This window comes from Oncorhynchus mykiss, chromosome 19 (genome assembly GCF_013265735.2).
Source record: "Oncorhynchus mykiss isolate Arlee chromosome 19, USDA_OmykA_1.1, whole genome shotgun sequence".
Classification (NCBI taxonomy): Eukaryota; Metazoa; Chordata; class Actinopteri; order Salmoniformes; family Salmonidae; genus Oncorhynchus; species Oncorhynchus mykiss.
Genome location: NC_048583.1, coordinates 14,799,917 through 14,827,231, shown reverse-complemented (window position 1 = coordinate 14,827,231; position 27,315 = coordinate 14,799,917). Strand labels below are relative to the sequence as shown.

At 45.0% G+C, this 27,315-nt stretch overlaps 1 protein-coding gene across 10 annotated transcripts in view; it reads right to left on the bottom strand.

Annotated features, from left to right (window-relative positions):
• LOC110498654 (teneurin-3) overlaps positions 1–27,315 on the bottom strand; it is a 426,574-nt gene that overhangs the window by 23,312 nt on the left and 375,947 nt on the right. For 7 of the 10 annotated variants that reach the window (XM_036954326.1, XM_036954327.1, XM_036954329.1 and 4 more), the window contains 4 exons: positions 26,367–26,510; positions 8,367–8,616; positions 4,942–4,962; positions 2,174–2,406 (listed from right to left, as the gene is read on the bottom strand). In XM_036954326.1, coding sequence (XP_036810221.1) covers positions 2,174–2,406; positions 4,942–4,962; positions 8,367–8,616; positions 26,367–26,510 — 648 coding nt within the window. The remainder of the gene's footprint in view (positions 1–2,173; positions 2,407–4,941; positions 4,963–8,366; positions 8,617–26,366; positions 26,511–27,315) is intronic. The other 3 variants (XM_036954328.1, XM_036954330.1, XM_036954334.1) reach the window with 1 other exon arrangement.

The following is a 27,315-nucleotide window of genomic DNA, read 5'->3' as shown; positions in this document are numbered from 1 at the left end:
GTTCGTGTGTATGAGTGTGGCTTGGGCATTTTTCAGGTCACCGCAGAAGGAAGCACCCGGTGAATAATTCACATTTTGATGTCTAGTGGTGAATTATTTCACAGGGCAGAAGAGGAAGGGAGGAGGGGGGAGGGAAAATAAGCCATTTTCAAAACCCCCCAAAATAGGAACAATAGAATAAAATCAAATCAAATGTGTGAATCCATAACTGTCTCTATTTTGGGGACGAGAGCCTAGAAGAGAGGAGGCAGGGAAGAAAACACCCATGTTTCTGGTGGGATGGAATGAGAGAGAGAGGGAGGGAGGAGCAGGGGGGGTTAGTTAATCTTCACTTCACATCCAAATGGATGCGAAACAGACTGTTGCTATGGTTGCGACAACAGCGGCTAAAAGCAACTTCTCTCCCTCCTTTCTCCTTTCTAGTGTGTGTATCGGAGGAGGGTCCGCGCTCCTGAGGCGGTGTGTTCACCTGCTCCACTGCTGATCCCGTAGGAAGGGGGAGGGTGAAGGGGAAGAGGGATGGGGAGGGGGAGGAGGGGGGGTGAAGGGGAAGAGGGATATGGAGGGGGAGGAGTGTCCGCGCTCCTGAGGCGGTGTGTTCACCTGCTCCACTGCTGATCCCGTAGGGAGGGGGAGGAGGGTGGGTGGGGGGGTGAAGGGGGAGGGGGAGGAGGGGGGGTGAAGGGGAAGAGGGATATGGAGGGGGAGGAGGGGGGGGTGAAGGGGAAGAGGGGGGGGAGGGGGAGGAGGGGGAGGTGAAGAGGAAGAGGGGTGGGGAGGGGGAGGAGAGAAAGAATGGATGGATGGGAGAGGAGGGGTGTTAAAAAACCCTGCCGCATTCCGTCATGACCAGCAAGCTAATCAAAGGAGAGACAGATGAAGAGAGGAGGAGGATGGAATGAGAGGAGGAAGAGGAAGGGAGGAGAGAAGAGAGGGAGGAGGTGATAAGAGATGCTGAGTGGAGAGGGTGGGATGAAAAGAAGGGAGAATAGGAGAGGAGTGGCAAGGCTGAGAGGCGGCATGTTGGAAATGAAAACACTCTCGCTCTCTCTTCTCTCCATCCCCCTCTCTCTCTAAGCCATCTGCTGCTAGCGACGGCTCGCTAACATTTATTTGCATTTCTCTACTCTCTCTTTCCCTCTCTCACACGTTACCGCCCTCCTAATGGTCTTCCGACTCGCTCTCTAACTGCAGTTTAACAGGCAACTGTGTGCGTGTGTGTGTGTGTGTGAGAGAGAGATAATGTGTGTGTGTGTGAGAGAGAGATAATGTGTGTGTGTGTCTAAAGGCTCTCTCCATTAAAATCTAGACTAAAAGCTTGTGCCTGCCAAAATCTCCCAGCTACTGCTCAGCCACCTCTCACCTCATTACCGCCGGGGTGTGTGTGTGATAGTCACACCTGTGGGTTACAGACAGGTTTTATGGGGGCTGGCTGGTGCGGCGAGGACAGACAGACTGACAGATTGCCTGAAGCGGAGTGTTGGAGGCCATACTAAGTGAGTATGTGGGAAGTTTCTGTCAGTCTGAGTCTGTGTGGTTATGTTCTAATGCCATGGTAGTATATTGGTAGCATAAAGGTAGTATAATGGTAGCATAATGGTAGTATATTGGTAGCATAATGGTAGTATAATGGTAGCATAATGGTAGCATAATGGTAGTATAATGGTAGCATAATGGTAAAATAATGGTAGTATAATGGTAGCATAATGGTAGTATAATGGGGATGGAAGCTTGCCGGGTAAGAGTGCTTAAGCTTTTACCAAGGGCTGGTCTGTTTTTCTCTACAGGGAACTGTGCATGAATTATATGCCAGACCATATAATGTGTGTGTGTGTGTCTGTGTGTGTGTCTGTGTGTGTGTCTGTGTCTGTGTCTGTGTGTGTGTCTGTGTGTGTGTGTGTGTCTGTGTCTGTGTGTGTCTGTGTCTGTTTCTGTGTGTGTGTGTGTGTGTGTGTGTGTGTGTGTGTGTGTGTGTGTGTGTGTGTGTGTGTGTGTGTGTGTGTGTGTGTGTGTGTGTGTGCATTTTTGTTGGTGTCTGTACCAATGTCCTGTGTAGTTGTGTGTTTCTCTGTACAGGGCACTGTAAATGTATTATGTCAATAATTTTGTTGTCTGTACCAATTTTCAGCATGTGGCAGTGTGTGTGCGTGTGTCTATTCCTCTGTCATCCTACCTTTGGGCCCCATGAGGAGGGCCTCTGTGGCCACGCCCCCGTCCCCGCAGCGTGCCTCGTCGAAGGGGGGACACTGCTCCCCGGTACCAGCCACCACCTCTCCGTTCTGGAGCAGCTCCTTGGTGCCCGTCAGGACCTTGGGACGGTAGATACGGCGGGAGTTGGTGTCTGACACGTACAGCTGCCCCGTAACCGGGTCCGTCGCCAGGTAGTACCGGTGGGCCGGGTTGTTGCTACGGAAAACAAAGTGGAGGAAGAGTTGACAGTTTGGGACAGTGAATTGCGACACTACAGAACTCACACTACAGCCACACTTCACATAAAGATACCGTACCACTAACAAGGAAACTAAGCAAATGAACACTGAAAATGACAGAAGGGTTCAGGCTGCTGCATTCGTGTTGTGAAAGACCAGAGGGAAGATGAGAGTGCAGCGTCCATTTTGTGCCTGTGGTACATCATACTAGAAGTGTTAGAGGAGGGGGCACACGGTTCCACAGTGGCATATGGCCTCAGCCGGGATGACCCTAACGCGATGCGACTGCCGATCACTATCGTCTGACGCGCTCCTAATGATGCCCAGTAACCTGTCACATTCGCTCCATCATCGCCTGCTTGGTGAGCTGGGCGCCGGCGGTTGCCGTAGCGATTGATGAAAGTCAACAACTGATCAACGGGTGTCAATTAGGACGGCTTAAAATAGGGGGAAGGACCCAGACACCTCATACCAAGGACAGGCTGGCTGTTTCTAATGACACACTCATGGCTAGAGACCGAGAGATACAGAGAGACACTGTATATAGACATAATATGACATTTGAAATGTGTTTATTCTTTTGGAACTTTTGTGAGTGTAATGTTTACTGTTACATCTTTATAGTTTATTTCACCGTTGTTTATTGTCTATTTCACTTGCTTTTGCAATGTAAACATATAAAAGCCCTTAAATTGAGAGAGAGAGAGAGAGAGAGAGAGAGAGAGAGACAGAGAGAGAGAGAGACAGAGAGACAGAGAGAGAGAGAGAGAGAGACAGAGAGAGACAGAGAGAGAGAGAGAGAGACAGAGAGAGAGAGACAGCGAGACAGAGGGAGAGAGACAGAGAGACAGAGAGACAGAGAGAGATACAGAGAGAGAGACAGAGAGAGACAGAGAGAGAGAGAGACAGAGAGAGAGAGACAGAGAGAGAGAGAGAGAGAGAGACAGAGAGAGACAGAGAGAGAGACAGATAGAGACAGAGAGATACAGAGAGAGAGAGAGAGAGAGACAGAGAGAGAGAGAGACAGAGAGAGAGACAGAGAGAGAGACAGAGAGAGAGAGAGAGAGAGAGAGACAGAGAGAGAGAGAGAGAGAGAGAGAGAGAGAGAGAGAGAGAGCGGGAGGCCTATATGATATACAGTGCCTTGCGAAAGTATTCGGACCCTGAAATTTGAAGCCTGAAATGTGGCAGAAGGTCGCAAAGTTCAAGGGGGCCGAATACTTTCGCAAGGCACTGTATAGCCAAGATAAACAGAATAATATATATATTTTTTTTAAACATTGGAGGAAAATCTACTTTTGGAGCATTTGACTGTCTTTGCACTTTGCTCTCACTGACACTCCACTGTTCTCCTAGTGCCCACTTCACTTCCAGGTAAAAGTAGACAGGAAAACATTCTGGGAAGTAGCGAACGCAGAGGCTTGGCTTTGAATATGAATCTGTCGTCAGCGATTACTCAGTCAGAGTGAGAACGGTTACGAAGGAGTGTCACTTCGGGGCAGGAGTAAAGAAAACGGGGAGACAGACACCCCCACTCCTCCATATTGAGGTGAATCTTTCCATTTCTTTGACAAATATGACGAGGCAGGTGTTTCTTTGTCACTGTGGGCTAAAGACAAGAAGGATTTACACAGAGGCAAACACAGAGGCAAACACAGAGGCAAACAGATAACAAGAAGCTGAAGGTCAAAAGACAAACATCATTGAATGATAACAAATGTGTGTGTGCATGACTGTGTGTTCGCGTGGATCCTCCTTCATTAGAATGGCTCTGAGGAGGTTTGAGGTCAATAGTCTCTCCAGTTTACAAAGCTCAGCAGAGCAAGGGAGTCAATAACGCTAGACTTAATGATACTCCCAAATAGAGCGAGACGTCTGGGTGTGTGTGTGTGTCTGTGTGTGTCTGTATGTGTCTGGGTGTATGTGTGTGTGTCTGTACCGTGTGTGTCTGTACAGGCCTGTATAGGCCTGATTTAGTGCAAACCAACGCTAGTCAGGGACAAAGACAGAGAGAGCACCTCTGAACACCACCATAGTTCCTCCTCTCCTCTCTCCTCTGAACACCACCATAGTTCCTCCTCTCCATCTAGACTTGACCCCGTGTCTCGTCCTCACTCCTCTTTGTCAAAGGGCCCCAACCGTACAACAGAGAAGTATTGAGTTGAAAACAGACCCCTCAAAACGTTTTGCTAGTTAGCGTTTTTTGTTGTTGTTGCTAGTTAGCGATTTTATAAAAGTGTTAAGTTGTCTTTTACAATGTACAAAACAACAACTAGTGGGTTCTGGATGGTTCCAGCAGGTTTGTAGGCAGATAAAGGAGTCCGATTCGCCGAGAGCTGATGTCGGCCAATCCGCTAGAATGATTCTGAAATCCCTCCAAAGCCTTTATATAAAGATAGTGACTGTATTCTATGGACGAGCTGCCACTAGGGTTTACACAGGGGACAGAGAGAGAGGGAAACAAGACTGGTATGGATCTGTGGTACATGGTTATATTGTTACTGAGGCTTACCTATGTCTGAAATCTTTATTTCTTAGAAAAGCGGAAGCAGAAGGGAACAAGAAAGAGAGAAAAAAAGAGATAACAGAAGAGTGTTGGTTAGTCAGACTGGAGAACACACAGAAAGAGAGAGATAATAGAAGAGTGTTGGTTAGTCAGACTGGAGAACACACAGAAAGAGAGAGATAATAGAAGAGTGTTAGTTAGTCAGACTGGAGAACACACAGAAAGAGAGAGATAATAGAAGAGTGTTGGTTAGTCAGGATGGAGAACACACAGAAAGAGAGAGATAATAGAAGAGTGTTGGTTAGTCAGGATGGAGAACACACAGAAAGAGAGAGATAATAGAAGAGTGTTGGTTAGTCAGGATGGAGAACACACAGAAAGAGAGAAATAATAGAAGAGTGTTGGTTAGTCAGACTGGAGAACACACAGAAAGAGAGAGATAATAGAAGAGTGTTGGTTAGTCAGACTGGAGAACACACAGAAAGAGAGAGATAATAGAAGTGTTGGTTAGTCAGACTGGAGAACACACAGAAAGAGAGAGATAATAGAAGAGTGTTGGTTAGTCAGGATGGAGAACACACAGAAAGAGAGAGATAATAGAATAGTGTTGGTTAGTCAGACTGGAGAACACACAGAAAGAGATAGATAATAGAAGTGTTGGTTAGTCAGACTGGAGAACACACAGAAAGAGAGAGATAATAGAAGAGTGTTGGTTAGTCAGGATGGAGAACACACAGAAAGAGAGAGATAATAGAAGAGTGTTGGTTAGTCAGACTGGAGAACACACAGAAAGAGAGAGATAATAGAAGAGTGTTGGTTAGTCAGACTGGAGAACACACAGAAAGAGAGAGATAATAGAAGAGTGTTGGTTAGTCAGACTGGAGAACACACAGAAAGAGAGAGATAATAGAAGAGTTTTGGTTAGTCAGACTGGAGAACACACAGAAAGAGAGAGATAATAGAAGTGTTGGCTAGTCCGGATGGAGAACACACAGAAAGAGAGAGATAATAGAAGAGTTTTGGTTAGTCAGACTGGAGAACACACAGAAAGAGAGAGATAATAGAAGTGTTGGTTAGTCAGAGTGGAGAACACACAGAAAGAGAGAGATAATAGAAGTGTTGGTTAGTCAGAGTGGAGAACACACAGAAAGAGAGAGATAATAGAAGTGTTGGCTAGTCAGGATGGAGAACACACAGAAAGAGAGAGATAATATAAGTGTTGGTTAGTCAGAGTGGAGAACACACAGAAAGAGAGAGATAATAGAAGTGTTGGCTAGTCCGGATGGAGAACACACAGAAAGAGAGAGATAATAGAAGTGTTGGCTAGTCCGGATGGAGAACACACAGAACGAGAGAGATAATAGAAGTGTTAGCTAGTCAGGATGGAGAACACACAGAAAGAGAGAGATAATAGAAGTGATGGCTAGTCAGACTGGAGAACACACAGAAAGAGAGAGATAATAGAAGTGTTGGTTAGTCAGGATGGAGAACACACAGAAAGAGAGAGATAATAGAAGTGTTGGTTAGTCAGGATGGAGAACACACAGAAAGAGAGAGATGTTTTCACACACACACACACACACACACACACACACACACACACACACACACACACACACAATACAAGTTGTCATACACACGGACACATTAACATACAGTACACATATACTGTCAGGCAGTCAAAGAGTTAGACACCCCCCACACACACACACACACAGCTGTCCACCTGGGAGCTAGTGTTTGCGTTAGCATGAATGGTTCACCTGGGAGGTAGCATTAGCGTGCCAGACTTGTGCTCCAGGTTAACAGGCTCATAATGGCCTATTGATTGTGTTCCTGACAATGAAAAGGCAGGGCCTAAACAACAGCGTTAGCACCCCCGGTGACTAGCCAGGACGCTGGGATTACTGTATATGCCAAGGCTGCGGAGTGACTTTTCATTTATAATACACATGCAAACACGCACACACACATGCATGCGCATAAGCGCGCGCACACACACTCTTTCTCTCTCTCTTTTTCTAATTAGTCAATTTAATTTACAGGACTGGGCATTACCCATCAAGCCTAATAATGAAATTGAGTTAAGCCTGGGTGCATTACAGTGTGCTGGGCAAAGAGAGAGACGGAGAGAGAGAGACAGAAAGAGAGAGAGACAGAAAGAGAGAGAGAGAGAGAGAGAGAGAGAGAGAGAGAGAGAGAGAGAGAGAGCGAGACAGAGAGAGAGAGACAGTAAGAGAGAGACAGAAAGAGAGAGAGACAGGAAGAAAGAGAACGAGAGAGAGAGCGAGAGAGAGAGCAAGAGAAAGAGCGAGAAAGAGAGCGAGAGAGAGACAGTAAGAGAGAGACAGAAAGAGAGAGAGAGAGACAGTAAGAGAGAGAGAGAAAGAGAGAGAGAGAGAGAGAGAGACAGTAAGAGAGAGAAAGAGAGAGAGAGAGAGAGAGAGAGAAAGAGAGAGAGAGAGAGAGAGAGAGAGAGAGAGAGAGAGAGAGAGAGAGAGAGCAATAGTGTTGTTCTTGTATACATGATTATATGTACTATTATTATTATTACTATTGAAATGAACTGTATTTCATTATCCTCATCACATTGTACTGTATTTACTGAAATGCTGTAGCCTACCACTATACTGCTTTGGCAATATCAACAAATTGAATTTCATGCCAATAAAGTCTGAATTTGAATTTGAATTAGAGAGAGATTGAGAGAGAAAGACAGGGGCGGATTTGTAGCCCTGTGTTTGGTCACATTTGCATGGAAGGGTGAGAGCATCAGTGAGGAAAGAGAGAAAGCAAGAGAAGGAGAAGCTGGAGAAGAAAGAGGCAGACAATATATTTCCTCAGGGTAAAATGTGAGAAGGTCATTTATGAGCAGTGTGTGTACATAACAGGGCTAAAATGTCCTACAGACCAGGTTAGAGGAGAGGCTGTGTGTGTGTGTGTGTGTGTGTGTGTGTGTGTGTGTGTGCCTTCCATAACATCTCTGTATCTCATCATTGTAAATGACCAGATAAGACTGACCACACTCCACATGTAGTGAGCGTTAAATTGCATTTTTTACTGAAACAAATCAATGTGTGTATCAGGTGGTAGCTCTTGTGTCATCCAGCCATCCATCACTGAATTCTCCTGCCCATCTCCCTTCCCCAAACCATCGTTTGAGGGCCTGGCAACCTGAGCTCCACCCCTTCAATCCATCCATCCATCCACCCAACCAACGCCCCACCTCCATCCATCCCTCCCTCCATTTATCCATCCATCCCTCTTTCTCTACATATGCATGTTAGTCATTCATCAGAAGTAGGTAAAACAAGAAAATTGCAAAAGTAAAACCATCTTCAAGAAATAAACCACATCAACAGCGGTTTGATTCAGACCAAAGGAAAAGTACAACAAATAGACTGTTTTTCCCCCTCTCTCTCCGTCCTTACCTGAGCTCCATGACACTGGTGACGTTCCCAGAGGGGAAGATGCGTCTGATGTAGTTGAAGTCCCCGACGAAGAGGCTCCCGTCGGCGCCACAGGCCAGCGCCACGGGGGCCAGCAGCTTGTTGCCCTCCGCCTGGCCGTTACAGCTGGGGCACGAGATGCTGCGGCGCCGGCCGTTACCCATGATGCTGCTGATCACTGGGGGCTGCTGGGAGATGAACACGTTCTCACCATTGCCCTTGTACAGGATGCCTGGATGGGGGGGGGAGAGGGAGGGGGAGGAAGGGGGGGAGATGGAGAGGAAGATTAGTTGCTGTGTCAAAGTCGTGTGTCATTGTGATGAGTGGAAGATTGACGGAAAATAAGCAAATTGTTGTTGTTGGCTTATACATGTAGCTTTTTGTACATTTGTGTAATTTCGGAACTTCCATGTTCGCCACAAATTACAAAAATGGAGGTGAAGCATATTTAAACTGTAAAGTATTATCAGATAACATTTTATACGTAGAAGGAATATGATTTGGTGTGTTGCAAACGTGGTCGAGGGATCAACGTAACACTCTGAATGCCCAGTAGTTGCAACAGTTTCACTTGGCCAGATGATCACCACAGGGAAATCAAATCAAAGCCTTACACACTTCTCTCTTTCACTCTCTCTTTCATAGAACAAATTCAGGCCAATGTTGTTTTTCATTTTTAAACTCAACACCACTTCCTGTTAATCCTCGCCCCGAGGCTAACCAGCTATGCAGCCAGGAAATAAACACTCACTGCTTTAAAATTAGACCCACTTCACACACACACACACACACACACACACACACACAATTTCACCAAAAATGTGTAATTAATACAGGCTTTGAATATTGTATTTCTCAGATGATTTTCACCTCTGTGAGAATGTGATCTGAAGGAAATGTAGCAGGGTTTAAATGGGTTGATACCACAGCTGCTCCTGTTGTCATGATTACAGGCTTTTGATCATTGGGATGTTCATTTACGTGGTGCTGGGATCGAGGGCAGGTTTTTATCTGGTAATGGTGGTCGTTTGGAATCGATAAATGGTGTTAGCGCAGGTGTATGGTGCTGGGACTGGGTGTTAGGGCTGGGGTGATGAGGGTGTTATGGGAGTGGGGCTCCCTGGGTAGGTGTTGCCTGACCTTGAACTTCTCTCTCTTTCCATTCAATTCAATTCAAAGGGCTTTATTGGCATGGGAAACATACAGTATGTTCTATCTTTCCTCTCAACAGGGTTTCATAGGATCACACAGCGTGGGAGATGAAAAGATGCATGTGTGTGTCACCACACATTTAAGAACATGACGCCTCCCCCACCAGTAACACACAACAGGGTGCTGATTTGAAAAAACTGTTGAAAGACAAAGGAGTTAAATGGGATCAGCCGTAGGTGTCGTTTTCAAAGCAGCGATATGTAAAAACCAACTGCATAGTATAAAGTGCAGTACTTCAAACCACTGCTATTCTGAAAAAGCCTCTATCAATACATCTGTATATAAAAACAAACAAAAATATCATTTCTAGATTAAAAGAAATGTGATAATCAAAATCATTACTTATGTAGCTAGCAATAAAAATTGCGGACAACTAAAATAATAATTACAGCTACTTGATTATCAGCATATTCATGGACGCATAACTTATATATGATAAGGTAATAAGGTAATAAAGCTCTTAATAATGTGTTGAAAATACTACATACAAAATTACAACATGAATATTGTTCTGATTACTAGCTATACTAATTGTAATACTTATGACAATAATTATTAAATAATATTGTATTTATTCAATACATCATTATTTAAAAAATGACATTAAATACTTTTAAATCATACTATAATATTGTACCTAAATAATATTATAATAATTACTAAGTACAGTATCATTAGTGTTATCACCCATATCAATAGCTTCCTCAACAATGTATTTATCTTTGCAAATACATAACTATTTAATTACTGCTCGCATTATCATCAATTATTCCCCTCCGGCAGTAAAGGAAATAGCTACCAAATCAATACAATTGCAGCTTGTTAATCATTCCATTCTCTCAGGTCTGGTGCCTTGACATTGTCCCTGTCTCAGGTTCCTTTCTGCTCCCTATACTTAGTGCATGAATTGGGCCAGTATTGGGCACCTCTAACTTCTTATTGAATATTCACTCTAGAATATCAACCCTGGTATAGTCAAATTAAAATGAGTGCTGGCGCCTAAAATTATTTTGGGCAGTTTGAACACTATGGAAATGTTTTGGGAATATTGTGGGGATATATTGGGATGTTTTGGGAATATTTTGGGGATATATGGGGATGTTTTGGGAATATTGTGGGGATGTTTTGGGAATATTGTGGAGATATATGGGGATGTTTAGGGAATATTGTGGAGATATATGGGGATGTTTTGGGAATATTGTGGAGATATATGGGGATGTTTTGGGAATATTGTGGGGATGTTTTGGGAATATTGTGGAGATATATGGGGATGTTTTGGGAATATTGTGGAGATATATGGGGATGTTTTGGGAATATTGTGGAGATATATGGGGATGTTTTGGGAATATTATGGAGATATATGGGGATGTTTTGGGAATATTGTGGGGATATATTGGGATGTTTTGGGAAGATTTTGGGGATATATGGGATGTTTTGGGAAGATTTTGGGGATATATGGGGATGTTTTGGGAATATTGTGGAGATATATGGGGATGTTTAGGGAATATTGTGGAGATATATGGGGATGTTTAGGGAATATTGTGGAGATATATGGGGATGTTTTGGGAATATTGTGGAGATATATGGGGATGTTTTGGGAATATTGTGGAGATATATGGGGATGTATTGGGAATATTGTGGGGATATATTGGGATGTTTTGGGAAGATTTTGGGGATATATGGGATGTTTTGGGAAGATTTTGGGGATATATGGGGATGTTTTGGGAATATTGTGGAGATATATGGGGATGTTTAGGGAATATTGTGGAGATATATGGGGATGTTTAGGGAATATTGTGGAGATATATGGGGATGTTTTGGGAATATTGTGGAGATATATGGGGATGTTTTGGGAATATTGTGGAGATATATGGGGATGTTTAGGGAATATTTTGGGGATATATGGGGATGTATTGGGAATATTGTGGAGATATATGGGGATGTTTAGGGAATATTTTGGGGATGTTTTGGGAATATTATGGGGATATATAGGGATGTTTTTGGAATATTGTGGAGATATATGGGGATGTATTGGGAATATTGTGGAGATATATGGGGATGTTTAGGGAATATTTTGGGGATGTTTTTGGAATATTATGGGGATATATAGGGATGTTTTTGGAATATTTTGGGGATATATGGGGATGTTTAGGGAATATTTTGGGGATGTTTTTGGAATATTGTGGAGATATATGGGGATGTTTTTGGAATATTTTGGGGATATATGGGGATGTTTTGGGAATATTGTGGGGACATATGGGGATGTTTTGGGAATATTATGGGGATTTATGGGAATGTTGTTATACTAAGCTCCCCCCAGGATGTACTGAGCTTACCTCTGTGCTGTGCCATGCCCTGTCTCCTGAGGGCCATTGGAACAAACACACGCCCTGTACCATTACCTACAGGCCCTGGCCCACTCTGCCCACCCGTGCCCAGAGATCGACACTGATTGGAATAGTTTCTGATTGGCTGTGGGGGAATGAGAGCAGTCTATGGTAGGCTGAATGAGAGATAAAGAGAGAGAGGAAGAGAAAGTGGCAGAGGGTGCTGCTGTATGGATTTTGGCTGTGTGATGTAACCAGTGGGGTTGTGTTGGATCCAAAACACTGGGGCTTAATATCCGGCCTGAGGATATGGTGATGGAGGGGAGAGGGGCTTTGGCGGCACGAGTGGTGTTCTGGTAACCGCTTGGCTAATAACAACAGGAACTAATGCTAGAGGCAGTGTGTCAGTTCATTGGGTAGCCTACAGCCAGGCTTTAGAAAGACCAAAATAAAGAACAAAGTGATTTTTTTTTTTTTAAATACACGTTGAAAAAGATTTGTAAAACTATAGTTCTACAACATGTAGTCTTGTTTTGACGTTGTTACTTTCCTCCGTTTCTTTATGACCAGCACCCCTGCTGACGAGGCCTAACAGTGGATCAAATAGACTGGACCTGTCCATCAACACACGGGGGGGGGGGGGTCTTTTATCTGTGCCGGAGCGAGGTGTGGTGCGTGCACCAGGCAGCAAGGTGTGGAGTAGAGTGGGAGAGCGGGGGAGGAAAAGCCTTTGATCTTTATTTCAAGGCTCTGGTTGGATCAAGGACATCGGGAGAGAGACAAGGGTCGGAGGGAATCACGGACGGCAAACCCAGCCGTGTTGTGGCGTGGCCGAGCGATACGAAATAGAATAACGAATGTCAGACGGAGGGAAAACGTGAGTGTACATCCATGCACAGACAACAAACAACATGAAAGTATGTAAAGTACACGGAGACAGTGTACATTATACCGATGTAATGTACACATTCAAACACCTACTTTAAGGTCCCCAAGCTCCCTTCACAGTCTCAGGATTGAATGGTTGGCTGGCTGTACAACATAGGCAGCTATTGCTTTTAAGTAGCAAGACAAAAGATTGAAGTGCCTTTGAACGGGGTACGGTAGTAGGTGCCAGGCGCTCCGGTTTGAGTCAAGAACTGAAGCGCTGCTGGGTTTTTCACACTCAACCGTTTCCCGTGTGTATAAAGAATGGTCCACCAGCCAAAGGACATCCAGCCAACTTCACACAACTGTGGGAAGCATTGGAGTCAACATGGGCCAACATCCCTGTGGAACGCTTTCGACACCTTGAGTCCATTCCCCGATGAATTGACGCTGTTCTGGGGGCAAAAGGGAGTGCAACTCAATATTAGGAAGGTGTTCCTAATGTTTTGTCCACTCAGTGTATATTCTGTAAAAGGCATGTGTGATATCTTATTTGGAAAAGTGTCACTAAAAGCTTTCCATGTTTGTATTACTCTACAATAAATATGCAAGTATTTTCCCCCCGTAATATACACTGAACAAAAATATAAACGCAAAGTAAAGTGTTGGTCCCATGTTTCACGAGGTGAAATAAAATGCTCCGTACACACGTTTTTTATTCCTCTCAAATTTTGTGCAAAAATGTGTTTCCATCCCTGTTAGTGAGAATTTATCCTTTGCCAAGATAATCCATCCACCTGACAGGTGTGGCACATCAAGAAGCTGATTAAACAGCATGATCTTTACACAGTCATGTGAAATCCATAGATAAAGAAAATCATTTATTTCAGTTGACTGATTTCCTTATGAACTGTAACTCAGTAAAATCATTGAAATTGTTGCATGTTGCATTTATATTTTTGTTCAGTATAACTTTTTTTTTTTTATATTTCAAGGGCTTGCCAGTGGAGACAAAAGGGAGAGAGAGTGAAGAAAATAGAGAAATAGCAGGAGAGAGAGAGAGAGAGAGAGAGAGAGAGAGAGAGAGAGAGAGAGAGAGAGAGAGAGAGAGAGAGAGAGAGAGAGAGAGAGAGAGAGAGAGAGAGAGAGAGAGCGAGCAAGAGACCGAGTGGAATGAGGGATGGATGGTTGGGTCATTCAGAAATAACAACTCCCAAAACTGCTGTCATCTTCAGAGCTCGCAAATACGCCTCAACCACAGCCTCTCTTTCTCATTCCTCTCTTTTTATTTTTCTCGCTCTTTAGTATGTTTAGCAGAACTCAGAGGACAGAAAGACAGAGAGAGAGAGAGAGAGAGAGAGAGAGAGAGAGAGAGATAGAGTGAGTGAGAAAGGAGGGGGATGGAGAGAACCCTTCCTCTTACAGAGGACAACTAAAAGCAGCGTCACCAAAGTTATTCCACTGGGAACCAAAAGGCAGTGCAAACAGGACCAAGTCTTGGTGTAGTTATTTTGGATGGAGAGGGGGAAGAGATGAAGAGAGGGATGGATGGAGGAGAAGATAGGAGGAAAAAGGGGGGCTTTTGCTTCAAAGAAAGTACTTCAAAGGATGGCGTCACGCTGTGTGCCTTAAATTATTCACGTCGGGCAACATATTGGAATTCTGCAAAGCCCGCTTTGCCGCTTGCTAGGTTTATTAACCGCGAGATGAATGACGCCATCTTAGAGAGAAACCCCTCTGTGAGTGAGCACCCGCACAACGAGGGTCTGCACCGCCAGCCCGAACCCCAAACCAACAGTAGCCAAGCACCGAACCCCCAGCTGAACCCCCTAAATCTCAGGTAGCTAGTTCGCCTAGCGCCCTCTGATCACCAGGAGCTTTCATCGATTAGCTGATTGAGCGGAGTTAGCGGTTAGCGATAGCAGTAGCGGCTGCGATGGATTGTGCTGAGTGGAGCTAGCGTTAGCTATAGCAGGGCGGGCGGCTCAGCGCTGTGCCTGTTTGAAAAGATGATGTGATTGGGTGATTGGGACTGTGGAGCGGTTTGGATAGTGGTGTGTGTGTGTGCTGGAGTGGCCTAACAAAGACGGATTGGGGCTGAGAAAGCACATACTGTATATTAATACAGGTAGCAATCCCCACCTGCTGCTAAACATATGGTTTAGTCTCCTCTGAGAGATGTTCTGCAGGAGTTGAACTCCTATAGCAGAGTAATTGGGAACATGGGCTGCGTCCCTAATGGACATGAACAGTAACTCCTCCCTTAGGAACCACGGACACGGTCACATTAGTGTAACAATGCAATAGGTCTATATGGGGAATTACAACATCAGGGTAACAAGGGGTTAATATAATCCTCTGGTTCTGCCTGAATGCATGCATTATGAACGAGTGTGTGTTTGTGTGTGTCTGGGCGCGAACGAGTAGAGACGGTAAAATATGCTCGTACACATTTTCCATCATTGAGACGGAGAGAAAGCGAGAGGATAACCGTCTTGGGGGCGTGTCAGAGAAAATCAGCATAATGCACTGTGATGGAGATTAGACCTGGAACCCGGACCGCTCTAAATATTTACAATACGGAAGCTGACATCATGGTTAAACGGAAGACCACAACATCAACGTGTTTGGGTTGATTGTAAATGCAAATAAAAAAGGATTGGAAGAGTATTGTTTTCCTGAGGACTGCAGTGCATTGTCCATGGATGGACACTACAGTTATATTCTATTCCATGTCCAGCCATGGCTCTTTGAGGCGCTGGCCTTGACATTGAAGCCGTTAACACTAGAACGGCTCAGACGGTCAATCAGGACGTTTTACATTCGGTCATTTCAATAACTTCATTTCACTGAAAACCTTGAACCCACCGATCCTAAATATGTGTATTCTAAACTCTAGCAATCCTTTGAGACAAATATAATAAAATAGAAAAAAAGGTTTCTGGGCATTTCATCCTCAAAGCGCCATTAGCATAGCCTAGCATAGCATAGCCTGTTAAATAGTCTAATAGCCAGTCTAATACATCCATGTAATATTAACAATCAAAGAAATCCATTCATATTTAGTTTAGGAAGGTCATAAAAAAACATTATAGAAGACCATTTATTTAAAAGAACAGAATAGCATGTTTTGAGTTGTATTTATCTGTGTTTAGTAGGCTATGACTGCTAATGATGCCAATGAAATCAACGTGCTAGTTAGGCAGACATCACGGGCCCTGCCCTACCACAGTCAACACACATATATTTCACAGTAGGAACATAATGGAATATTACAGAATATTGCTGATTATCACCAGGACTCAAACGAGGAACACGGCACGTGGAGCTGCGGTTATTCTAGGAAAAAGTTTCATTTTGGAAAGAGAGACCATCCACACAGTTTGTAGAGTGGTTTGGCAAAAATAGATTGATTAGAAACCGTGGCTCTTTCTGATAGGGTACAGCAACCCAAACGTCTGGCCTGCATGGAACTCTGCACACACACACACACACACACACACACACACACACACACACACACACACCCCCCCCCACTCTCAGGTGGGATTTCTGCCCTAGTCACCCTTCACCCCTATATTCCTCTCTAGCAGGAAAGCATTAGGTGTGCGGGTGTGTGTGTGTGTTTGTGTGTGTATGTGCGCATTTGTAAACACACCACATCTCCTTTTGGTGTGTGAGGGGAAATCAACAATAACAAATGAACAGGGTCCTGGGTAGGAAAACGACTCAATCAGTTAGGCCCTGGACTGACCTACCAGGGAAAACACCACAGTGGCCAGGTGCTGTGTGTGTAGCATGTGTAGTGTGTGTGTGTTGTATGTGTGTGTTTGTGTGTGTAGATGATCTATTGATTTAATTGAAAAAAACTGCAACCCATGTGTGTTTTAGCGTGTGTAAAAGCGTGGAACAAAATGTGTGTGATTATTGTCCAATCCGGTACAGTGCTGGTCAATAGTCATTAACCAAAATGTATTTCCCATAATAATCCTTGTCACTGCTTCTCCCGCCTGTCTTTCTGTGATAAACACCATAGTAGGTTGGTATTTCACACTAGATGCTTGTCCACGCTTTATTCAGGTAATGGCTATAAGAGTTTAATCTAGGTAATGGCTATAAAAGCTTAATCTAGGTAATGGCTATAAGAGCTTAATCTAGGTAATGGCTATAAGAGCTTAATCTAGGTAATGGCTATAAGAGCTTACTCTAGGTAATGGCTATAAGAGCTTACTCTAGGTAATGGCTATAAGAGCTTAATCTAGGCATTGGCTATAAGAGCTTAATCTAGGTAATGGCTATAAAAGTTTAATCTAGGTAATGGCTATAAAAATTTAATCTAGGCATTGGCTATAGGAGCTTAATCTAGGTCATGGCTATAAGAGCTTAATCTAGTAATCTAGGTAATGGCTATAAGCGTTTAATCTAGGTAATGGCTATAAAAACTTAATCTAGGTAATGGCTATAAGAGCTTAATCTAGGTAATGGCTATAAAACCTTAATCTAGGTAATGGCTGCAAGAGCTTAATCCAGGTAATGGCTATAAGAGCTTAATCTAGGTAATGGCTATAAGAGCTTAATCTAGGTAATGGCTATAAAAGCTTAATCTAGGTAATGGCTATAAGAGTTTAATCTAGGTAATGGCTATAAGAGCTTAATCTAGGTAATGGCTATATGAGCTTAATCTAGGTAATGGCTATAAGAGCTTAATCTAGGTCATGGCTATAAGAGCTTAATCTAGTAATCTAGGTAATGGCTATAAAAGCTTAATCCAGGCAATGGCTATAAAAGCTTAATCTAGGTATTTGCTGCAAGAGTTTAATCTAGGTAATGGCTATAAAAACTGTATCTAGGTAATGGCTGCAAGAGCTTAATCTAGGTAATGGCTATAATAATTTAATCTAGGTAATGGCTATAAGAGCTTAATCTAGGTAATGGCTATAAGAATTTAATCTAGGTAATGGCTATAAGAGCTTCCCTGTGGTGCTTGCTTGGTCTCTGAAAGAGTTTGACTGTCTCCAGCTCTTCTGACATCAACACAACCAATGGACTGGTAAAACATTGTACCCAACCAAGAGTTTTTTTGTCTGATTTTCAACCCACAATAATTGGAAAACAATAACAGCTCACTAAAGTGAGACAGTACAATAAATGACGCGGCCGAGGAAAGGGACCGAGAGGGGGAGAGTTTAAAATGGGGGAATGAGAACGAGGCGCCCCCGGCTTCCCCAGGTGCCAAGGACTCCAGTGGGATTGTGGGTAGTGAGGCCCACCTGCTGAGCTGGCTGCTGGAGCTACAGCACCACAGGCCTCTGAATAGGCCTGATAAGGAGAGATGAAAGGAGGAGAGTAAGAGACAGAGAGAGGGGGAGATGGAGGGAGAGAGGGGGGGGGGGGGGGGGGGGGGGGGAGGGGGGGGGGGGGGGGGGGGGAGACAGGCCCAGAGGAAGGGGGGTGTACATCACAGGGTTTCACCACTCCAGGGTCTTCCGTCACCACATTACACGCTCCCAACCAATCAGAGACGAGCTGGTCGGTACGAGGACACGGGAGAATATGTGTGTATGTAGGCTATGAGAGAAAAGGTGTGTGTGTGTGTATAAAAACACCTGCCTCCTACTGCCTTTAGGTAGTTTCATGTGTGTGAGAGTGCTGCCAAAACACACAGGACCAGGAAAAAGGGAATGACAGAGAATGAAATATTGAGAATGAGTTTGTGTGAGAGATGTCTGGAGTCGACGGGGTGAGATGGGTAGTGGCAAACTCGGAAAGCAGAGTGCTTCTTTTTCCCCTGTCCATGAATGCTGTCTTTCAGATTACAGACATCACTGCTTCCCCTGAGAGACCTGCCGTGGTTGCAGATGCCGGATGGACATAATAATGGCTGCCAAACACTATGCTTATCTGAACCTGCACACCTAATAGAGAAGAGGCTGGCTAGGCAGAAGAGGGGGATTTAAAAAACTAGTAAAAGAGAGATGGGGGGGGGGGGGGAGTGTCAAGTTGTGAGTCCACTTAGATAACACACTGGTGTTTGTGACACAGGAAGGAAGACATCGTCGACACAGGAAGTGTTTGAGGGCCAATCAGGGCTTTGAAGCCGGCAGACAGGAAGTTGAAAGGAGGGAACAGCCTGACGGAGGAAAAAAAGAGCGAAAGCTGTGGCTTCATCTCGTCCATCTCTCTCTTCTCCCTCTCCTCTCTCTCTTTTCCCTCTCCTCTCTCTCTTCTCCCTCTCCTCTCTCTCATCTCTCTCTTTTCCCTCTCATCTCTCTCTTCTCCCTCTCTTTTCCCTCTCATCTCTCTCTTCTCCCTCTCCTCTCTCTCTTGTCCCTCTCATCTCTCTCTTCTCCCTCTCCTCTCTCTCTTTCCCCTCCTAAACTGTCGAGCGACTGACAGATTCCTGGATTCCTAGCGGCCTTACGTAAGAGGAGATGTCTGATGAAAGACGTGTGGTGATGATAGTCTACGAGGAGAAAGCTGTGATGTGGTCATCTATCACTTAACTGCTGCTGGCCAACACTTCATACATATCCATCCAGGGAGGGGGGGGGGGGGGCAGAATCATTCTGTGTGTACATGCATGTGTGATATAAACCAGAAAGCACAACAGGCTCTGATTCAGATATCACTGCAGAGGGAGAAATACTAGAAGCTGCTCGCATTTGAAATAAATCGATGCATATGAAGGAAACAAATATCTGGACAGCAATCTGACAGTGAGAGGGATCTGTTAGTCAGTGTGTTTGATCTGGGTGTGTAGTGTGGTGACACGCACGAGACCCACACACACACTAACACACACGCTAACACACACACTAACACACACGCTAACACACACGCCGCTGTTGTGAGGGCTCAAGTTCTCGCCTAGTGAAAGCCCTGGGGATTTAGAGAGAGGGATGACTGGTAATTTGATGGATGTGGTGACGGAGGACATTGGGAAGGAGGGATGAAGGAGGGAGAGTTGGAGGGAAGGAGAAGAAGGGTAGTGTGCCCGCTGCCATTGTACTGTGATATATGACACACTTCCTGTGGCCAGGGGAAGAATACAGAGACTAACAACGACAAGGATGTCATTACAACAACATTAACAGTATAGTTAAGAACACTATAACCACATGGAGGAAAATGAAAATATCACTCCCTAAAAACACAACCTTATGGAACACTCCTTGGATAACCTTTCAGAATTCACCGATAAATTGGGCCACATGGAAAACTAAAGGCAAAGAAGCCGTAAATTACTTGGTAACAGGAAATACATTTATTTCCATGACAGAATTCAAAGAGTCGGGCCTCCCGGGTGGCGCAGTGGTTAAGGGCGCTGTACTGCAGCGCCAGCTGTGCCATCAGAGTCCCTGGGTTCGCGCCCAGGCTCTGTCGTAACCGGCCGCGACCGGGAGGTCCGTGGGGCGATGCACAATTGGCCTAGCGTCGCCCGGGTTAGGAAGGGCTTGGTCGGTAGGGGTGTCCTTGTCTCATCGCGCACCAGCGACTCCTGTGGCGGGCTGGGCGCAGTGTGCGCTAACCAAGGTGGCCAGGTGCACGGTGTTTCCTCCGGCGCATTGGTGCGGCTGGCTTCCGGGTTGGACGTGCGCTGTGTTAAGAAGCAGTGTTGGGTTGTGTATCGGTGGATGCATGACTTTCAACCTTCGTCTCTCCCGAGCCCGTACGGGAGTTGTAGCGATGAGACAAGATAGAGACTACAAGACTACAACAATTGGATACCACGAAATTGGGGAGAAAAAGGGGTAAAATAAAAAAGAATTCAAAAAGTCATTTTGGACTGACCAATGTAGATAGTTCCAAATGCATTCAACTTAAAAATGTACATATCACAAAACAACTGTGTTGTGGCAGCCTTTTTGGCTCTGTAGAGCAGTATCGCAGGTCCAGTGTCCTATCTGGGTCCTAGTAGGTGGACTAAAGGACTGAAGGACAGAACCTGTGTTGTGGCGGCCATTTTGGCTCTGTAGAGCAGTAACGCAGGTCCAGTGTCCTATCTGGGTCCTAGTAGGTGGACTAAAGGACTGAAGGACAGAATCTGTGTTGTGGCGGCCATTTTGGCTCTATAGAGCAGTAACACAGGTCCAGTGTCCTATCTGTGTCCTAGTAGGTGGACTAAAGGACTGAACCTGTGTTGTGGTGGCCATTTTGGAGCTACAGAGCAGTAATGGAGGTCCAGTGTCCTGTGAGTAGGAGGCTGGCTGAGATGCCCCAGTAATGGGGTCTGATTGCTGTGCTAGCTGATGGAGTAATGGGACCAATCAAAGGGCCAGGGAGGGAGATGGAAATATGGGGTTGTAATGGAGTGGTTGGGCTAGTAGGTGTGTGTGTTTCTAGGGGGAGTGAGTGTGTGTATGTGCGTGTTTGGGGGTCTTGGAAAAGGGGGGAGAGTGGGATAAGGAGAGGAGGGACTAACAGGGACCCAGAGGAAGGTGGGAGAGTGGGGGTGTTGGGTCTGGGTCAAACTGCCAACTGTATGTGTAGTGTGTTCGTATGTGTGTGTGTATGCCTGTGTGTATGCATGTGTGTGTGTGTGTATGTGTGTGTGTGTGTGTGTGTGTGTGTGTGTGTGTGTGTGTGTGTGTATGTATATGTGTGTGTGTGTGTGTTTGTGTGTGTGAGATGAAAGACTAGAGGAATTCCCTCAGACAGCAGGGACTAAGCCGGAGAGGTGAAAGAAGGCTTAGTGTCATTACAAAGCTGGATGGCTGAAAGAGCAAGACCCCCTAAACACCCCCTGTACCTCCTACACCACCGCCCCGGCAACCTGAGCCTGCCTGACGACGATCGCCCCCGACAACCAAACAACCGGACACGTGACTGTACGTTCATTAGCTTTGTGTGTGTTTCGTAGCTACGAGCATTGTGAGTTAATGTGTGTGAACCAGAGGATGAACGGAGGGGAAGCGTTTAACAGCAATTAGGATTCAGCGCATCAATGCCCTTCCTTCACACTACTACATAGCCTGTATTCAATATCAGACACTTTGGTCATTCTCAGACTCCTCCTCTGCTTCCCCCTCAGCATTGTGAATATTCAGAGTAATGTCTATGGCTTTGATCGCTGTAGCTAGTTACTGAAGTGACTTGCTGGTGACCTATTTGCAGTATTTTTTGGACAGTATTTTGTCACCGAGCTTCAGTTTGCTGAGTGCAGAACGTGAGTGACTGAATAAGAGCGTCTGCTACAGGACTGTAATGTCAAACATGCCGTCGGATTGGTCGAAGGTTGGCCCGTTTTCTAACTAAACTTCAATAAGTCCAGGACTTCCCATAACCCATGCATTCATTCTGCAGGCCTTTTGGCTCCTACTACAATAGCTACAACTCTTTCCAACCTACTCTACTGTTTAAAGCAGTGGGATCATTTGTTCCATACAGTAAGTCTACAGAGAGTAGCAGAGGTTATGGAAACAATTTAGGGTTGCATAAAAGTTCACTCCTAATCCTAACTCTGTTGGTATAAACTATAAACTTGAGTAGTTATGAAGGAACGTTCAGTTGAATCATCAGTTTAGGGACATGGGTCACACATTAAAAAGAGTGTAGATTATAACTTTTTAATGAAGCTAAAGTCATATACTATATACAGTGGGGCAAAAAAGTATTTAGTCAGCCACCAATTGTGCAAGGTCCCACTTAAAAAGATGAGAGAGGCCTGTAATTTTCATCATAGGTACACTTCAACTATGACAGACAAAATGAGAAAAAAAATCCAGAAAATGACACTGTATGATTTTTAATGAATTTATTTGCAAATTATGGTGGAAAATAAGTATTTGGTCAATAACAAAAGTTTATCTCAATACCCTTTGTTGGCAATGACAGAGGTCAAATGTTTTCTGTAAGTCTTCACAAGGTTTTCACACACTGTTGCTGGTATTTTGGCCCATTCCTCCATGCAGATCTCCTCTAGAGCAGTGATGTTTTGGGGCTGTTGCTGGGCAACACAGACTTTCAACTCGCTCCAAAGATTTTCTATGGGGTTGAGATCTGGAGACTGGCTAGGCCACTCCAGGACCTTGAAATGCTTCTTACGAAGCCACTCCTTCGTTGCCCGGGTGGTGTGTTTGGGATCATTGTCATGCTGAAAGACCCAGCCACGTTTCATCTTCAATGCCCTTGCTGATGGAAGGAGGTTTTCACTCCAAATCTCACGATACATGGCCCCATTCATTCTTTCCTTTACACGGATCAGTCGTCCTGGTCCCTTTGCAGAAAAACAGCCCCAAAGCATGATGTTTCCACCCCCATGCTTCACAGTAGGTATGGTGTTCTTTGGATGCAACTAAGCATTCTTTGTCCTCCAAACACAACGAGTTGAGTTTTTACCAAAAAGTTATATTTTGGTTTCATCTGACCATATGACATTCTCCCAATCTTCTTCTGGATCATCCAAATGCTCTCTAGCAAATTTCAGACGGGCCTCGACATGTACTGGCTTAAGCAGGGGGACACATCTGGCACTGCAGGATTTGAGTCCCTGGCGGCGTAGTGTGTTACTGATGGTAGGCTTTGTTCCTTTGGTCCCAGCTCTCTGCAGGTCATTCACTAGGTCCCCCCGTGTGGTTCTGGGATTTTTGCTCACCGTTCTTTTGACCCCACGGGGTCAGATCTTGTGTGGAGCCCCAGATCGAGGGAGATTATCAGTGGTCTTGTATGTCTTCCATTTCCTAATAATTGCCCCCACAGTTGATTTCTTCAAACCAAGCTGCTTACCTATTGCAGATTCAGTCTTCCCAGCCTGGTGCAGGTCTACAATTTTGTTTCTGGTGTCCTTTGACAGCTCTTTGGTCTTGGCCATAGTGGAGTTTGGAGTGTGACTGTTTGAGGTTGTGGACAGGTGTCTTTTATACTGATAACAAGTTCAAACAGGTGCCATTAATACAGGTAACGAGTGGAGGACAGAGGAGCTTCTTAAAGAAGAAGTTACAGGTCTGTGAGAGCCAGAAATCTTGCTTGTTTGTTGGTGACCAAATACTTATTTTCCACCATAATTTGCAAAAAATTAATTCAAAATCCTACAATGTGATTTTCTGGATTTTTTTTCTCAGTTTGTCTGTCATAGTTGAAGTGTACCTATGATGATAATTACAGGCCTCTCTCATCTTTTTAAGTGGGAGAACTTGCACAATTGGTGGCTGACTAAATACTTTTTTGCCCCGCTGTATATACTGGGGCTCCCGAGCGGCGCAGCGGTCTAAGGCACTGCATCTCAGTGCTAGAGGCGTCCCTACAGACACCCTGGTTCGTATCCAGGCTGTATCACGGCGGCGGACAATTGGCCCAGCGTCGTCCGGGTTTGGCCGGTGTAGGTTGTCATTGTAAATAATAATTTGCTCTTAACTGACTTGCCCTAGTTAAATAAAGGTTAAATAAATAAATAACGCTAAATTCCAGATACGTTCAATAAATTCCCTGGTTTTCACGAAATCCCAGTTGGATCTTTGGGACGTCCCTACCCCATTGAAATTGAAAATGGTTAAGTAAGGATTAAGGATAGGTAAGGGTTAAGGTTAGGGTCAGGGTTTAGGGTAGGGCAAGTCCCAAGGATCCCAGATAGCAGTCTCCACCACTGCCTCATGTCATCTCCAGCCTCATTACTCTGGTAGATTGGGCCTTCACTAGGAACCACCATTATCCCCTCTGTCCTTATGGACATCCAATGTGGGTGTTCATTATAGACATTGACTCTGTTAAGAGTCTGTCTGGGAGGATATTTATGACAGGCAAATCTAGCGAACGCCTGTCCCTGTCCCGGTCTGAGCTGATCTTATCTCTCCCACTCCTGTTATGGTCGTTTGGTCGTCTCGACAATGGGGCTGATTCAATTAAGTCACGCGTCAGTTTGAAGAGTCGATGGACGTCAAACTTCAGTTGTTTATCTGATTTAAACGCTGGGGGGAATCTGAGGCGTCCCGGGCCGTACCCACACTCGTTCCAACTGATGGTTTCTGTTTTTTTTAGGATGTGGATGTGAGTTGGCGGTCGGGGAGTTGAGGATAAGGGGATGGTGTGTGGGGGTTTTGCTACACATTCACTTATGAACACATCCTGTCCTGACCGGTCTTTACCTTCTTTAAGGGCTTTAGACATACAGTATGTGTTAGGGATACCTAACACTCTCTCCTCCCTCCTCTCCCTCTACCTCTTTCCCTCCATCTCTTTCCTTCCTCCCCTCCCCATCTCTCTGCCATCTCTCCCCCTCTGTTTCCCCTGTTGAAGTTTCACTGGTCAGGGTAGACCGTGGCATGGCTGGCATACATCACAGCTTGTCTGATGTCTTGTTGATGACATGGTGGCCCGCAAACGTTTCGGCTGCCAAGTATCTCTCTCGCGCTCTCTCCATCAAGGTCGCTCTGACAGATAGGTCGATGATGCTCTTCGTTTGGTTAGCAGTGTTTACATTAACATGAGTGCTAGACGAGATCTGTCTTCAGTCAACCCGTTGTGGCTTACACACACAACACACTTACACACACACACACATGCTTACACACACACACACGCTTACACACGCACGCTTACACACACACACGCTTACACACACACACGCTTACACACACACACACACAGACACACACACACACACACACACACACACACACACACACACACACACACACACACACACACACACACACACACACACACACACACACAGATTCACTCCTGTCTACTGTGATGTGCCTTAGTGTTGCTAAAGCTCCTCACAGTGTCTGTACGATAGATAGCACCTGTAATTGATGCGCTGTTGAGCTTCCTGTTTAACAAGCTTATGTCAGCGAATAACGATAAGCCCTGTGTAAATCTGTTGAGAAGGTACCACTTAGGTAGCTTGTAAAGGTGAATAAGGCATGAATTAGAGTTACGGCTGCAGGATAGGCATTAAGCTGGAGGTAGAAGTGGTGGGGGAATCTGTACGTGTGTGACGAGCAGAGGAGAAAGACCGCTCCTTCTCACTGAAGCCACGGAAGTTCAAACGCCGCCTGTGGTACTGCAGGCATTGTTAGCAGAGAACAGGATCCTCCTTCGCAGTCAATATCCCTGTAAATGAAACGTTTTCCTGAAAACAACCATGGTACCAATAATTGCTTCTCATGCATCAGATGTTATTTTAAAATCGCAGTTATAAGGATCATTTCGTTGCTAATGGCAGCCTGCAGTATCCCAGTCAGCCTTCAACTTGAGTTACTCAATAAGAGGGGGCAGCACTGAGCTAGCCTGCAATGTCACTTCCTGGACGAGTTCAAACTGTGCATGTTAGGTCTCCATGAGACGCCATCTTAACAGACTTCATTTGGCTTCAATGCGATATTGAGTCTTCACATAGGAAAGAATATTGTCACACGGCTCATATATACAGTCATTGGTGATGAGTGTGTGTGTGTGCATGTGTGTAAATGTGAGTTTGTTTGTGTGTGTGTGTGTGGGGAGGTACACGCATGTGTGCTTGGTGTGTGTGTGTGTGTGTGTGTGTGCTTGGTGTGTGTGTGTGTGTGTGTGTGTGTGTGTGTGTGTGTGTGTGCTTGGTGTGTGTGTGTGTGTGTGTGTGCAGTCATGTTCCTACCGTTCTGGATATCCAGTATATGGTGTTTGTCCAGCGTCCAGCCTCCCATGTTGGACGCGTCCAGCTCATAGCCCTGCAGTGTGGCTGTCCTCTTCTCCCACAGGATCAGGTCCAGACACGACTCGTACTCAAAACCCACGGACACTACAACAGGAACATGCATGAGGGGATCGGGTTAGCACAGATACTGTTCATGACAAGACTCCAATTGACTAACGACAAGTACAAGCCTAGACAATGTTATTGGTATTATTCATTTTTTATGATTAATTTTTTTGTCGAGGGATTCTAATTAGTCGTCTTACACAATTACAATTCATCTCTGCCGTCATATCTCAACACCTCCACTCAGTTTGTAATAACAGAACTTTCCCAAACTTGATAATCATCTCCTTACAGCTCTTTTTAAACTCCTATCCGTCTTCAGCCGATCACATTACGACAAACCCCCCTCTGATGGATCAATAATGGCGCAGGCCAAATTACCAGACAGGCGTAATGCAATTGGAAAAAAACGAATGCTGACGAAGGGGAGGTTAGAAGGTGAAAACACAATCAATCAATATGACTTGGGCCTGGGCCATTTCTAATAACACCCTCCTTCTCCTTCTCCTATCTCTTCCTTCCTGGCAAAGCAAGAATACATTAGACTCAACAATAACAACCCTTCAGCGTCTACACCGTTGAACAGTTTGTTTATGGAAAGGCGGTCATTTTGTATTTATTTACATATGAGAGAAACGTGGGTAGTTTTACACTGGCCAACTTCCTTTCCCTCCCTCCCCGATCCCCCAGGACTGAAAATAACAAGCCGCGGCATGTCTGCCTGCCTGTCAGGGACTCCGTGTGAAACAGCTTGAGCGTAGGGTGACAAGTGTGTTTAGGGATGTCATTGTGAGCACAACCATCAACGGTCTCCAGAAGCAGCAGCACCCCCCGGCTGTATTGT